Here is a 14,490-nt window from a genome sequence, read left to right as displayed (position 1 = left end):
CTCATATCAACTTTCAAAAACTGCAGTAAACTAAAAAAACGGTACTTATGTAGTATCTGGGCTGCCGATTTAGAAATCGGATCGGATCGCATCGTATCGCATCGCATGCGACCAAATCGTATGCGATGCGATGGTCAAGATTTTTCCATAGGATTCAATGTTAAAATGGTCTGAGTCCATTTTAACATAGAATTTAATGGGAAAAAGGGGTCCTTTTCCTTTCCCCACTATCCAAGTGGGCATGGAGTTGGATATAAACCTGTGGCGAGCGTAGCGAGCCACCGAGCCCGAAGCGTGGCGAGCGTAGCAAACCCCGCGAGGGGACACAGAATACTTTTTAAGAAATATGCGTCCGCTCGCCACGCTTCGGGCTCGGTGGCTCGCTGCGCTCGCCACGCTATATAAAATCAACTCTATGCTCACTTGGATAGTGGGGAAATGAACAGGACCTTCTTAACATTGAATCCTATGCAAAATCGAATCGCATCGCATCGCATCTGATTGTATGCCTTAAGGTAAGGCATACAATCACAAAATCGGCAGCCCAGATACTACATAAGTACCAAAAAAACCTTAAATAAATTAGAGGGTCTCAAATTTGGATTGGCAGAGAAACAGGATGAAGTGGGCAAAAGTAAGAGGGATTTATTGGTACTGCCAACTTTCAAAGTGTCATAAAAGAAATGCTCTCTGCCAAATCATAGCTTCCCCAGTACATATTTGTATAAATAAAGGCACTGCAATATACTCCCCTCTCAATATATTGATAAAGTGTTCAAGACCATTTCTTGCTATTGTGCTGTGACTATACCCCATTACTCATCTATGTGTAAAGAGCATCCAATGAGTATATATACTTTGCCAAATACTAAAATCTACACAGGCATTCTACCAGCTATAAAGAAGGTATTATGTACTTACAGGCTTATATGGTAAAAGGAATACAAAATATAACACAGGGTACACACTAGAACAGGGGTAGCCAACTCCAGTCCTTGAGCGCTACTAACAGTTAACATTTTACAGGTCTCCTCACAGAATCATAAGTGAAATAATTAGCTCCAGCTGTGGATCATTTATAATGTGTCAGGCAGTAATGAGTGCACCTTTACCCCGGCTTGGTGATCTAGAAAACGTGAACGGTTGGTAGCTCTTGAGGACTGGAGTTGGCTACCACAGCTAGAATGATCTCTAATTTGGCTGGAAACAACATAGTCTAAGATCATTCTAGTGTGTACCCACCCTAAGTCACCAATACACTAAGGGAGGAATTCAATTTAGCATGATGACAATGGATTACCTTCGAAGCAGATGGGCAAAGGCCTTTTTCTTATTTTGCGACATTGCCCTTAAAGTGCATATCAAAACTAGCAATATTTGGTGCCACATTAAACACTACAGCAGCACCTAGCAATCAATTCAATTATTCACATAGTAATAAACTAGTATGGTCTTTGATATGAAGGTGAAAGGATATCTTATTAGATATGTCCTGCTTTCAGGGCCATGTTACTGTAGCTCAAAGGGGGGAAATAACATATGTCTGCATATATTGGACACATAAATAATAGGTTACATATTTCAACAGCTGTGCAAATTTTGAGACAAGATTATGAATGAACCTTGTATATAATAAATTACTGCATTCCTCCTGACTACTGGTAGCATCTACAATACACATATAATACAAGAGGAAGAAAAGAAAAAAAAAAATCAAAGAAATTCACAGAAATGTGACACATAAATCAAATTCAGGATTCACAGTTACTGCACTGTTACTGGTCTCGTATCAGAGCTATAGTTGACTTCCTTCCACTTCTCCGGCAAGTTACAAAAGAATTCAGAAGTTTCCTATAAAGTCTCTTTCTGGTTCTTGAGCAATGAATCAAAGATCGTCCAAAGAACCAAGGGATTCTCACAGTTGTGATGTTTCTCCCAATGCTCAAATAGTTCATTTTGGGCATCATACACTTGCTTACACAAAATGCAGTTGAAACGATTTCCACAGCAGAACTGAATTTCTGTGCACAACCCAGAAGGAAGATATTTCTCCTGACTGGGGTTTTCTTGTTCTTCCATTGATGGAGTGGATACATTTTCAGCAAACTCACCGTGAGCTGCATCAGAAATACTCAGATGTTCCTTCAGTCTACTAGAAGCATTGAGCTCCTCATTGTAGCTGCTACACTTCGCCAGATTCCGTCTCTCTGTAAGCAATTTCCAGTAGTGGGCGGCTTGTTTAACCACTTCCTCTTGCATGCCCTGTCTGTTCTCCAAAACACCCTCTTGCAGTATTTTATGGAATTTTTTTCCATGTACAGAAAACAAATGAAGTTTCATATCTGAAAATGTAGGCGCTATGAAATGACAAAGGCCGCATTTTATCTTCAGTCTGATCTTCTCTACTTGTCCTGCAATGTCATAATCTTCATTACCGCCACTCTTCTTCCTGCAGAACAAAACACCATTAAAGAAATAAATAAAACAGTAGCCACAATTGAAGAAAAAAGCTCCGCAACATGTCATGGTGCTTTCATTTTAAGTGTTCTGGCTCCTTTTTCAATGGCTTCAGACATACTGTGAAATGGAAGACAAAAGAACAGGTTCCAGGCAAATCTAACAACAACCATACATGGAGATATATATACATGCCTGGTATCAAACATTGATGTGATAGCTATGTGTATTGCAGCCATTTTCAGCGATAGTGGTAGGACCTGCAGAACAGTGGGGTCCCTTGACGGGGGCTGCAGGCTTAAATGCATTGATCAATTCATGAACCAAATCTCCACTATTTATTGTCAGTTAATTTAGTGTGTGCAGAGCCCATCCAATGTCTGTTTAAACAATGTGGTCACAAGCCATAGGGCACCCCAAAACTAGGAAAGGTGAGTGCCGATGTTAAGTGTATATATTGTTTATTAGATTAATTTTTTTAATTAGTCTTATTGTGGTCACAATTCTCTCATGCACCCTGTTTTTAACTAAGATTCCATAGCTTGTGTTAGCCATTTCCCTAGATGATTAGTGACAGGTGTGTTGGTAGCTGCTCACCTATAAAAGCAAAGTCTGCTGTGAGCTTCAGACCTGATAGCATGCCTGGTATCAAACATTGATGTGATAGCTATGTGTATTGCAGCCATTTTCAGCGATAGTGGTAGGACCTGCAGAACAGTGGGGTCCCTTGACGGGGGCTGCAGGCTTAAATGCATTGATCAATTCATGAACCAAATCTCCACTATTTATTGTCAGTTAATTTAGTGTGTGCAGAGCCCATCCAATGTCTGGAGATATATAGATAGATATATTGCAAAAAAAAAAAGAGAAACGTTTTGGTAATGGTTATTAAACCTAACAACTGTACATTCGAATGTATTTCACCTCTATGTACTGTATATCACAGTTACAATCAGTCTCTAATTCCAGTTTCCACCCACCATATCCTCATAGACAATAATAAACAATCCAAAGTTATAAGGCTATGATATTATTTATTTGAAATATTTCAATAAAACCAATTTTAGACTAAACATAATTAAAACATGCAAAAAGTACTTTTCAGAGAAATGCACAAACACACAAAAAAGAGAAGTTAAGCATTAGCACTGGATATGTCACAAAGTAAACATGAAGATTGAACCATGAGGTTTTTCTCTGTGTATTGCCGGTTTAATGTGTTGGTGTTCTTACTCACAATCTTAAAGAGTAAATAACTGGGTTTTTTTTGTCCTATGGAAATATTGGGGGATAAGCTTGATGCTAGGCAGATTTAGCACCTATCTTATCTGATTCACTTCCCTATATATTTGTTGTGTGTGTGTGCGTGTGTGTGTGTGTGTGTTTGACTGCATTGGTTAAGCTTATTTAGATGAATACCACAAGCAACAAGAATGTGGTATAATACCAAGGATTCCCTTACAATAGGCTTTTTTTTTTATTTAAAGCAGTACTTTAAGTAGTAACCTTCAAGGAAACACTTAGAAAAAGCCCATGAGAAAAAAAAAATGCACATTTTAAACTGTGGAGTAAATTTAATAAAGCTTTAAACTAAAGAAAACAGGTGACGCTGCCCACAGCAACAAATAAGACTGTCCATCATTTTCTAGGATGCAATTGAGAAATAATAAGACAGAATCTGATTGGTTGCTATGTGAAGCATCACCTCTTTTCATTTTTAAAACTTTAGTCAGGTTCAGCCATTTAGGCTAAAAATGGCACTTTAGGACGTAAATACTGAAATAAAACAAAAAGCACCTAAACAAAATTGGGTACTTGTTTCCTAGCACGGCGCCCATCGCATCGCATACCATAAGGCATACAATGGCATGCGATGCGATATTAGCCGATGTTATACAATTTTAAATTGAATACCATCGAATTGTATGCCATTGTATGCCATATACAATGGTATACGATTTTAAATTGTATAAGCACCCTAATGGGTGTTTTCAATGTTAAATGTGCCTCCTATAAAATAAATAATTGTATAAGCACCGTAATAGGTGCTTACAATGTTAAAAGCAACCCCACGCCACCTGTACTATCAATGCCAACCCGAACCGCGCCGAGCGCAGCGAGCCCACGAGGGACGGCGGTACGCGTCCTCCGACCTTTTCATACCCCCACTATCCACGTCGGCGGGGAGTTGATTCTATATAGTGTGGCGAGCATAGCGAGCCACCAAGCCCGAAGCGTGGCGAGCGCCGCGAGCCCCGCGAGGGGACACGGAATACATGTGAATTAATGCGTGTCCCCTCACCATGCTTCGGGTTCGGTGGCTTGTCACACTATATAAAATCAACTCCATGCTGACGTGGATAGTGGAGGTATGAAAAGGTCGGAGGACGCATACCGCTGCGCTTGCCACACTTCGGGTTGCCGTTGATAGTGGCGGTGGCGTGGGGGTGCATTTAACATTGTAAGCACCTATTAAGGTGCTTAAACAATTAAAAATCGTATAGGGGGGCCATTTAACATTGAAAAAACCCATTAGGGTGCTTATACAATTTAAAATCGCATTGCATTGTATGCCATATACAATGGTATACAATTTTAAATTGAATACAATGCCATATGACTGAATATCGTGGGCACCGCGCTAGGAAACAAGTACCCAAAATTGCATATTTCCTCATCAATTATATTATCCCATATGACAACCTCCCATTCAGAATATAGGCCATAAACCCTTCCTGTAATTTTGCACCAGAGACTACCATATAGATTTTTAGAATGTCAATATGGATCATCCAAGTTAATGAGTTAATTGAAATTTTAGGATGTTCCTGAAAATGAATGAGTCCGTTCAAAAAAAGTAAGCCTGGTTCTTGGGAAACCTCCTACAAGTGATGAATGTTTGGAAATGGTCACCTGCTTTAACAAAAAAAAAAATATATTCTCAAAAGTAAATCCGTCAAAACACTCACCTGCCCAATGAGTTGACTTCATCCTTTACAATGAGGGTCAAATTTTTTTTCTCAAGTTGTTTTAACGAAGACTCTGTACTGATGATAACTCTATGCACTTCTTTAAGATGACCAAAATATACTCGAATGTGCCCAAACACCTTGGCACAGAACTCGCAACACATCAACTTCTTGAGACGGCTCTCGCTGTGGTGAAGCTTCATGTGCGTGCTGAGACTACCAGAGTGAACATAGGCTTTTCGGCATAGACGGCAATGGTATGGCCTCTTGTTTGTGTGGCTGTTCAAGTGGTCTTGCAGGTGATGTTTAAACTGAAAACTATGGCTGCAGATATGACAAGTATAATACACCTTTGCTGTCGAAGACAAAATTCGACAGTCATTGTTTTGAATCAATGAAAAATTACCAATTTGCCTCCACCTATGTGGCCGGATACTGAGCAACCGATTTCGAATGGGAGATTCTGCAAAGTGTGCTTGTAATATAGAGGACGACGCATCTAGTGATGCCAAGCTGTGTATTTCCATTATTGGCTTTGGCATAATGTTTCGGTATTTCTTCACCGAGACAATGTTTTCATCACTTGTATCAACAATCTCTGCCCTGACTTTATCCTTGCACATACTTAGCTTGCCTCCATCCACTTTCATCTTAGGTTTGCAGCCTGTCTCACAAGAAGCTCTTCGTTTCTTTGCTTTTTTCTTTCCTATAGTTCCGTTTTGTTTGCTCAAATTGCTCACCTCATGCTCCAGGTTTGGCTGTTTTGGACTGTCAGGTGTTGAAATGTTTGAAACCGTGACTGTAGGAGGGGGAGCTTGGACTTCACACAAAGGCATTTGGAATCCAGACTGCCCTACATTCGATAGTGGAACATCTGCCAAACTTGCCAATTCCTTACATTTAGAAATAGAGGATTTCTTAATCTTTGAATAAGGTAAGATTGGTAATTTTCCCTTTGGAACAGGCTGAAGATGAACCGGACTGCCAAACATCATCGGAGAGAGAACCGCTACAGATTTTGTAGAATCAACCACTTTATTTCTCTCACATCTGACCAATGTTCCATCATCTGTCCTCTCAACATTAACACCCAGTTTTATAGGACTACCGGTGCCAATTCCAAATGTGGCAGTCTGAAGTTTTTCAACACATGAAAAAGCACAATTATCTATTTTACCATCTTCAGTTCCAATACTTAGAAGAATGCTACTTTCAGAATTAGCCTCTTCTGTTGCAGTCACAGCAAAATGTTTTGTAGTCTCTGTCTCTTGTTTAGGGTCAAAATGTAAAATACTCTCAGAGTTTACTACTTTTGGTTTGTTTAGAACATTTGCCTTTTTGTTTAGCAGCTTCTTGCTTTGTGCAGGTTGGTATCTTGGTATAGGCAATTTGGGATTTTCATGGAGAGGTATGCCTGTGGTTTGCAACACCGTCCCACCCAGTGGTGGAGAGACTTGTGGTAAAGCTACAAGAGAGAAAGTACCATCATGGCTGGCTACTTTCATCAGAGTATAGTTCTGCGTGTTAATAATTAAGGGTTTAGGACTGGGTAGTGCAACGTCTGGCAGCGAAGGTGGATAACTGGAAGAAACGATCTTTGGTGACATCTTCGGGGCAATGGTTCTAAAATGGGTTGTGTTGGACACAAATTTCCTGCCAGCCATTCCAGTGGATCCAAGTGTAGTCTTTGCTTCCTCTGCAAAAAATACAAAGTATGTAAGCTCAATAGAAGTTTAAATGATAATTCAATTTAATTGACCTGATTCCAATTTATCCAAAAAATTATTTGTTCGTTCCTCTCACTCAGTAGAAGGACATGTCATAACATACAAGTGGAAAACCAATGGCCTAACAGGAATAAACAGAGAAAGAAATCTAGGAGCTTGTGATACAAGTTTTACCCTTGTAATTGTGATGTTAATCATGACTAGTTATTGAATAGGTTATGGTTCCTGGCCTAATGAGTTTAGCTTTCTACATACTGTAGATCAGTGCTAGCCAAAACGGCCCTCTGAATGTACCAACAATTCACATTTCCAGACCAGCAGCTAGTGCACAGGTGTAGTCATTACTGGCACATTTTCAAACATGTGCTGCATTCCTTTCTAACTGACACATTCTACAGACCCACAGGAGGCCTGGAAAACATGAACCGTTTGGTAGATCTCAAGAACCAGTTTGGTCACCCCCTGCTGTAGATTCATTAGTCCCTTTATGAATAATCCAGTAAGAGGGGTCGTCATTATGAAGAAAAGGGATAAGTTTAGTGTTAGACCTCCCAGTTCTTCAAAATAAAAAAATAAAATAGTTTCACAATTATTTTTCTGTAACACATTTTTGTGTTTAGGAATTTAACCAGGGACTGAACAGTTTATTTCCTTAGATAGGACTGACATTAGAATGTTGGCAGCATTCTTCCCACACAGTAAAAATACTAGTTGAAACATTTTTACAGTGTGGGCATTCTAAAATGGCACACTTTGTAAAAATGCTATACATAAATACTATTTTAGCTGTACTGGAGTACTGCTGTCAGATGTCTGCTGTCAATGACCAGTGGCTTCCTAATGTAATCCAATATTTTAATCTCAAAATAAAATTGGAGAGGTAATGATTTCTTGCGGAGATGCAGGGTGTATGCTAGCTTTGTTTATTTTGTGCTTGGGCCTCCAGCCATTGAGAACAGGATGAAAGTCTCAGAACTGCAAAAGTAAATGAATAGTGTAAATATTTCTACTGAAACTTTTCATTTTAAAAGGACAGGATTCCTCCAAAACACTGACATTAATATCCAGTGTAGTAAGACATAAAAGAGGGTTACAACTAACTTACCTTTGGGAGGGTATGTATTATAGCCTAGAGCAGGGGTAGCCAACTCCAGTCCTCGAGAGCTACCAACAGTTAACGTTTTCCATGTCTCCACACAGAATCGCAAGTGAAATAATTAGCTCCACCTGTGGATCTTTTAAAATGTGTCAGTCAGTAATGAGTGCACCTGTGTATCTGTGAGGTGAGATAGAAACTGTGAACTGTTGGTAGCTCTCGAGGACTGGAGTTGGCTACCACTGGCCTAGAGAGATAAAGCTCCTACGGTCATTTTATTAAAAATGTAAAATGTAAGGCAGAAGTTAATTGGCTAGCTAGTACTTTATTTTCTAGCTTTGATAATGACATTGATAGGCCTATGATCTGCTGTAGTCAGATATTCAGTGGTATATGCTTTTACACATTACGGTACTTTGGAATAACTTTTGTTAAGAAAACCATGGAACCATTTATCAGAAAAAAATATATCTTACGGACTCAGGAAGGTTAATGTAAAAGGTGACAACAGCTGAAGGAAAGGTCTTATTTGATGATAGCTAAGCACTGACAATCACATACACAGACTGTACAGTACACTGAAAAAATGACAGTAAATACCTGGAGATGCGGCTTTCCCCACACATATCTCCTGTACATGATGCATAGCTTTTATTTTCTCTGCAGGAGAACCTTGCATAACAGACAGCGCCTGCAACATGCAAGTTACACAGCCTAATGTACAGAGAAGACAGAACTGACAACAGCTAAGTCACTCTTTACATCTACAGCCACACCACTTGTGGGGAGAGACGGCAGGCGGCCCCCCTGACATCAGCCAGGAACAACTATATCACTATATATCCTGCAGCTCACATACAGATAAAGTCACAGCACAGCGCTGCAGCAGCAGCAGCATCCCCGGGTTCTGTTCCTCTTCCGCATGACGTCACACCGCTCGCGCTACTTCCCTAAAAAACGTTCTGACGCTGGCCCCGCCCACTAAAAGCGATCATTATGCAAGGAGGCGGGCGGAGGGATATGTATGCTGCCGCTGCTACATGTCATGCAGTCATGTGGTTGCTGGGTTTGGGTGTATTTAATAAACAAATATGTTGTAGTCTTTCGTGCTTTCGTTTTCTCTCCGGTTACAGAACGGAGTGTACTCCGCCTCTTGTCACAATCCTGATGCCCCCATTGGCTACAATGGGTGTTGTTCCTGAATGGTGATTATAGGGATGCTTCTCCCTTGAATCCAATCTCTTTTGAGAAACATAACGCCATGATAATCCGTTATAAATTGCCCATCTTCATGATCGCAGCTGCAATAACACATGGGTCCTAGAACTTATCACTGATCCCGTGTGTTTTTGCCTCTAGTCCTATAATGAAAATTGAGCTAAAATCAGAATCTTGATAATAGCCTATTTTTTTTATGCGCAAATACCCCATTCCCAGCCAGTTACACCCCTTCTGCCACATGCGGAGATGGTGTCTGAAGTTTAAGCGGCTCTGGGTCACCTGTTCTTGTACTCGCCTGCGGTACATGCACTCTGCAGCACCACTCCGAATGGGTGTGGTATAGCTCACAGACAATGGGGCAGATGTATGAAGGGTCGTTATGGGGGAGAAGGGGTATCAGCGCACGTTATGTGCACTGATACCGCTTCTCCCCCATGTATGATAGAGCCGGGATGCGGTAATGGACAGGGGCGCTATGCTCCCCTGTCCATATCGGCGCTGCTATCAAAATGATAGCAGGCCGAATGTATGAACGGTCAGCATCGCTGACCGTTCCGCACGAAGCCTGCTTTGGCTTCGCCAGCATCAGGCTGGCGAAGCCCTATCTAAACGCTGCGCTGTCCCTGCTGTTAGGTCTGGGCTGCGCTGGGGATCTCGCGTGAACAGCGAGATCCCGCGCATGCCCAGTGCGGCCGGCCGGGGGACAGGAGTATTAACTGATGCGCTATCTCCAGAAAGGGACATCGCCGGAGGGGGGAGTTAACGCTCCCCCGCTTCGGCAGACAAGATGTTAATACATCTTGTCGATGTCCCTTCCTGCTTCGCCTCGCTATTGAGGCGAAAGCAGGAAGTATCATAGCGGCGCGATAAGCGCTGCTATGATACATCTGCCCCAATGGGCGGTATTCAATGAGAATACCTGCGAGGTGCAGCGAATCCTTTTTAGGATTCGCTGCACATTCGCCACGTTCCGGAGCCGGCGGGCTCCGGTATTCAACGTGTCAGGGGCTCGCTGCCCCTGACTGGCGAATATGAGCTCCTGCGGCGATTGCCGCAGGGAGCCTGAGGACGGTGCCAGGCAGAGAGATGGTAGTCTCTCTGCCTGCCCCAGAACTTTGTGGGGGTTAGGTGGGCTCCCCGGGTGTCAGGCAGCACAGGCTGCCCCCCGGGGGTGCCAGCAGGGGACCTATATTCACTATACCCGATCGTAACGATCGGGTGCAGTGAATATATGAATATGTAATGAGCGGCTCGGCTCCGGTGCCCCCTGCTGGCTGCTGTGTAAAAAAAAAAAAATAAATTTTTAAATTAAGTATATATTCATGTGCTTACAGCACATGAATAAAAATAGCATGCCCCTCCTCAGAATAAAATTCCTGATTTTTTGACACCAAATGTAAAAAACAAAACACTTTATTTTAAAAGTTCACATTCCACTTCACCATAAAAAGATAGCGATTGCTACTCGGTGAATCATGGTGAAAAAAACCTTGAAATGTATTCGCCATGTGGTCATTGAATAGGGTGATTCACCGTTTTAGTCAGAAATTCGCCAAACAGCACAAATTCGCCATAAAAACATGGCGAATCAGGCTCATTGAATACCGCCCAATGTCTAGGTCGACAGTCATTTGGTTGACAGCAAAAGGTATGTAAAGATGTAAAGGTCGACATGCGTTTTCAGCTCCTTTCTATGTCATTGTTGACACCTGACATGTTGATAAGTGTACAGCATCTTCTAGCTGCACATGGGATTTTTACCGACTACCATTCCCAGTCGTAGTCCACACAGATGGTAAAGGATGGAAATTTAATAAAAATGACAAAAATCCTAAAAAGCTCATGTCAACCTTGCCCATGTTGACTGTTGCATGTGGCCACTTTTTCAATGTCGACCTTGTGCATGTCAGCCTTTCAGGCATACTTGCCTACCTGACCCTCTCCATGAGGGAGAACATGTCTGTTCCTGGACTTCCCTGGTAATGTATGATTGCCATCACCTGTGGTGAGCTACTGTAGGTAATTGATCAGAAAGGGATTTCACCACAGGTGATGGCAATCATACGTTACCAGGGAAGTCCAGGAGCAGAGCATTTGAGAGGGTCAGGTAGGCGAGCATGCTTTCAGGGTCGACCTATTGACTGTTAACCAAGACAATGAATACCTCCCAACATGACCCATTCCAGGGGGCCACAATGTTCTGTTTCTGGATGTCCAACTTAATTTATCATCGCCATTGCAATCATTAATTAAGAAAGAAGTCCAGAAGTATTCTGCCCCTTCTGGAGAGGTCATGGTTGGAGGCATGCAGCCACCTGGATACCTGTGTTCGCCTCTGCATCAGCCACATCTTGTATAAGCAATGTTAGCTAATTGGCTTTGTTGATTTTCTTTCTAAACATCTAGGTACACACCATGCAGTAATAAGGCCAATCAGCTCATTTGCAGCAGCTTGGTCCTATAATCTCAGTATGTGTACGCAGCAGTTTTCCCTGCAATCTTCCCTGCAAAGTTATCGATAATGCTGACAGGACAGTTGACAAAAGGGGGCAGTCTCCTAACAACCATGCTTCATGTTCTCTAGTACTTAAAGGGGAACTTCTCCATGCATCAGATCAGATGGACATGGCAGAAAATAATGATCACATTTCAAGAATATTTCAGTCAACTCGGGTTAGGTTATGTTTGAGAATAAATTGTACTGAACAGTACCCACTTGTCCATCTTAATCTTGACATTGAATGATGTTTAAATGATGTTTTTTGTGCCCAATGTACGCTATACAAATTGTGAATGTATTTTTACTTAGCACATTGTGGACACAGATATGAGCAGCTGTTGTACTGCAGTGTCTCTCGGGGAAAGATGCTCCCACAGTCTGATCAACATCACTGACTTCCAGTATGTAACTGTAACAGATGTATACAATCTGGAAATGTGTCCCTGGGGACGATCTATAACTTTTCACATCATAAATGCATATGTGGTATGCTATGTTTATACCTGGATGTACACTAATGGTAAGAATAGAAGCATTACTGCTAATGGTAAAACACATGTTGAAGCATTTTAATTAGGGTGAATCCCTTAAGGCAAAGTACTGTAGGTACGACTTATGCCGCTAGTATGGATAATACAGTAATTATTATTATAAAAATGTTTCCTCTGTCATTTTAGGCCTATCCTGGCTTCCATCTGTTGGAATAACCGGGGAGAGGTGTGTTGTCAACAAAGGGAGGCAACATTCCAGCAAATAATCTGTGCCTGATCTGCACCTATGCTAGTCCCATTGGTGCAGGCATAATTAGGATCACTAAACATTTTGTCGTACTGACTCTTCACAGGCACTTTAACAGTGACATGCACTGTCCTGAATTCCTGGCATATTGTGTTTGGGGGGAGGGGGAGTGGGAGGAGTTTAATATGGAGATGGCTGGTGTTAAGACCTAATGTTGGTGGAGAAGGTATAAATAAAAGTGGGATGTATACAGATTAGGTGAGGGGAAGGGCACAATACAGAAAATGTATAATTTGGGGGGAAGAGGGGTGGGGGGGTCATAGAACATAATTTGGATAAAACAGATGTGGGTGGCACAATACAGGATTTGCAGGTGGTGGAGAACAATAGAGATGCGGGCAGCATAATATTGGACATAATGATAATGGGGGGGGGGGGCAAAAAACTGGGCATACAAGGGGCATGTGAGTGGTCTGATGGTCATTATAAGAGGCACATTAGAAAGATTTGGGCATGGGGAGCTTATATTTCCATGTCCACTCCAACTCAAGTCTAAAGCTCGCTCATCGCCAAACACTGGCCAGAAATCTCTTGTCAGTCTAACCCCTATAAGTAGATTGAGGGGGTGATTCTGTTGACTCGCTAAGCAGTGCACCTTCACAGCTTTGCGAGCCAAGTGTCTGCACAAATGCCCATCCCCCCCCCCCCCCCCCGCCACAGTCTGCACATCTCTGCTGCTTTGAGATTTGATGTTTTGCATAAACATTCATTTGCAGGGTAGTATACGGGCCAATATCATTCAATGGTCGCCAACCATCAAATGATTTCTACCCTGTTCGCAAATCTAAGTCAGTCTGGACTGACTTAGACTTGCAGCATCTGGTCCAAGATGCCGCAAGTCAGCTGCCCACCTGCGTTTTCATGGGGACGCCCAGTATCTTTCTGGGCGCACCTAGCATTTTTGTGGGTACGCCCAGAAAACGCTGAGTGTCCCTATGTGCCAGCCCCCTGCCCGCACACGGCGATGCACCAGCAATGTGTGCTGAGTGATCTGTCACGGCCTTTCTTCTCTGGAGAAAGAACACTGGTGATGACTAGATTTATACTGCATGCAGTATAAATCTAGTCCGTAGATAGCGATGCGCGGGACTTCGCATCGCCGGGGGTCATAGACACGGAACGTTCCGTGCTTCATTTCTAAGCAATCTAGTTAGATCGCTTAGAGATGGGGCTTTCATTGCCCCGTGTGTGTGGCCCATTAGATGCAATCAGGGAGATTGCTAGACTCTACAGCAGGGCTGGGCAATTGCGGACCTCCAGATGTTGAGGAACTACACATCCCAGCATGCCTTGCATCAGTTTCAGCATAAACACATAGCAAAACTAATGCAAAGCATCCTGGGATGTGTAGTTCCTCAACATCTGGAGGTCCGCAATTGCCCAGCCCTGCTCTACAGTGTTTCAGGGTGATTGCTACTATTTCAGGGACTCTCCTGCAGAATGCAGGAGTCTCCCTATGTATTGCATGCTTGTATTAGTGAATGTTTTGGAATGGATAAGTGGCTAATAAGCAGTGGCGTAACTACCAAGGGTGCAGCTGCTATGGGGCCCGAGCTGTCTCTAGGGCCCGCTGCTCCCCCGCACCCAGTTCAGCCCACTACCTAAGCCACCAATCAGCCGAGAGCTACAAGGAGGGCTGTGCCATCAGTGCACCAACCTGATGAAATCACATGCCACTGCAGTAACTATAGCTGGGCATCCGCTGTGATGCATTTTACATTA

The 14,490-nt window shown here is 42.5% G+C and overlaps 1 protein-coding gene across 2 annotated transcripts; it reads right to left on the bottom strand.

The window, feature by feature from the left end:
- Nucleotides 1-380: 380 nt before the first annotated feature.
- On the bottom strand, nucleotides 381-9,191 carry ZNF438 (zinc finger protein 438). 2 transcript variants are annotated; one of them, XM_083188879.1, is made up of 3 exons: nucleotides 8,850-9,191; nucleotides 5,427-7,122; nucleotides 381-2,449 (listed from the first exon to the last, which is right to left on the bottom strand). In XM_083188879.1, the coding sequence occupies exons 1-3, from the start codon at nucleotides 8,947-8,949 to the stop codon at nucleotides 1,852-1,854; spliced, it is 2,394 nt and encodes a 797-aa protein (XP_083045005.1). In that variant the 5' UTR covers nucleotides 8,950-9,191; the 3' UTR covers nucleotides 381-1,851. The 2 variants fall into 2 exon arrangements, with proteins under 2 accessions (XP_083045005.1, XP_083045006.1); XM_083188880.1 differs by having other exon boundaries at nucleotides 9,109-9,170.
- Nucleotides 9,192-14,490: the final 5,299 nt, after the last annotated feature.

Source organism: Crinia signifera, chromosome 5 (assembly GCF_055691185.1).
Source record: "Crinia signifera chromosome 5, ASM5569118v1, whole genome shotgun sequence".
In the NCBI taxonomy this organism is placed as follows: Eukaryota; Metazoa; Chordata; class Amphibia; order Anura; family Myobatrachidae; genus Crinia; species Crinia signifera.
Note: the sequence above shows the minus strand (reverse complement) of the source record. Positions and strands in the feature narration are given on the sequence as shown.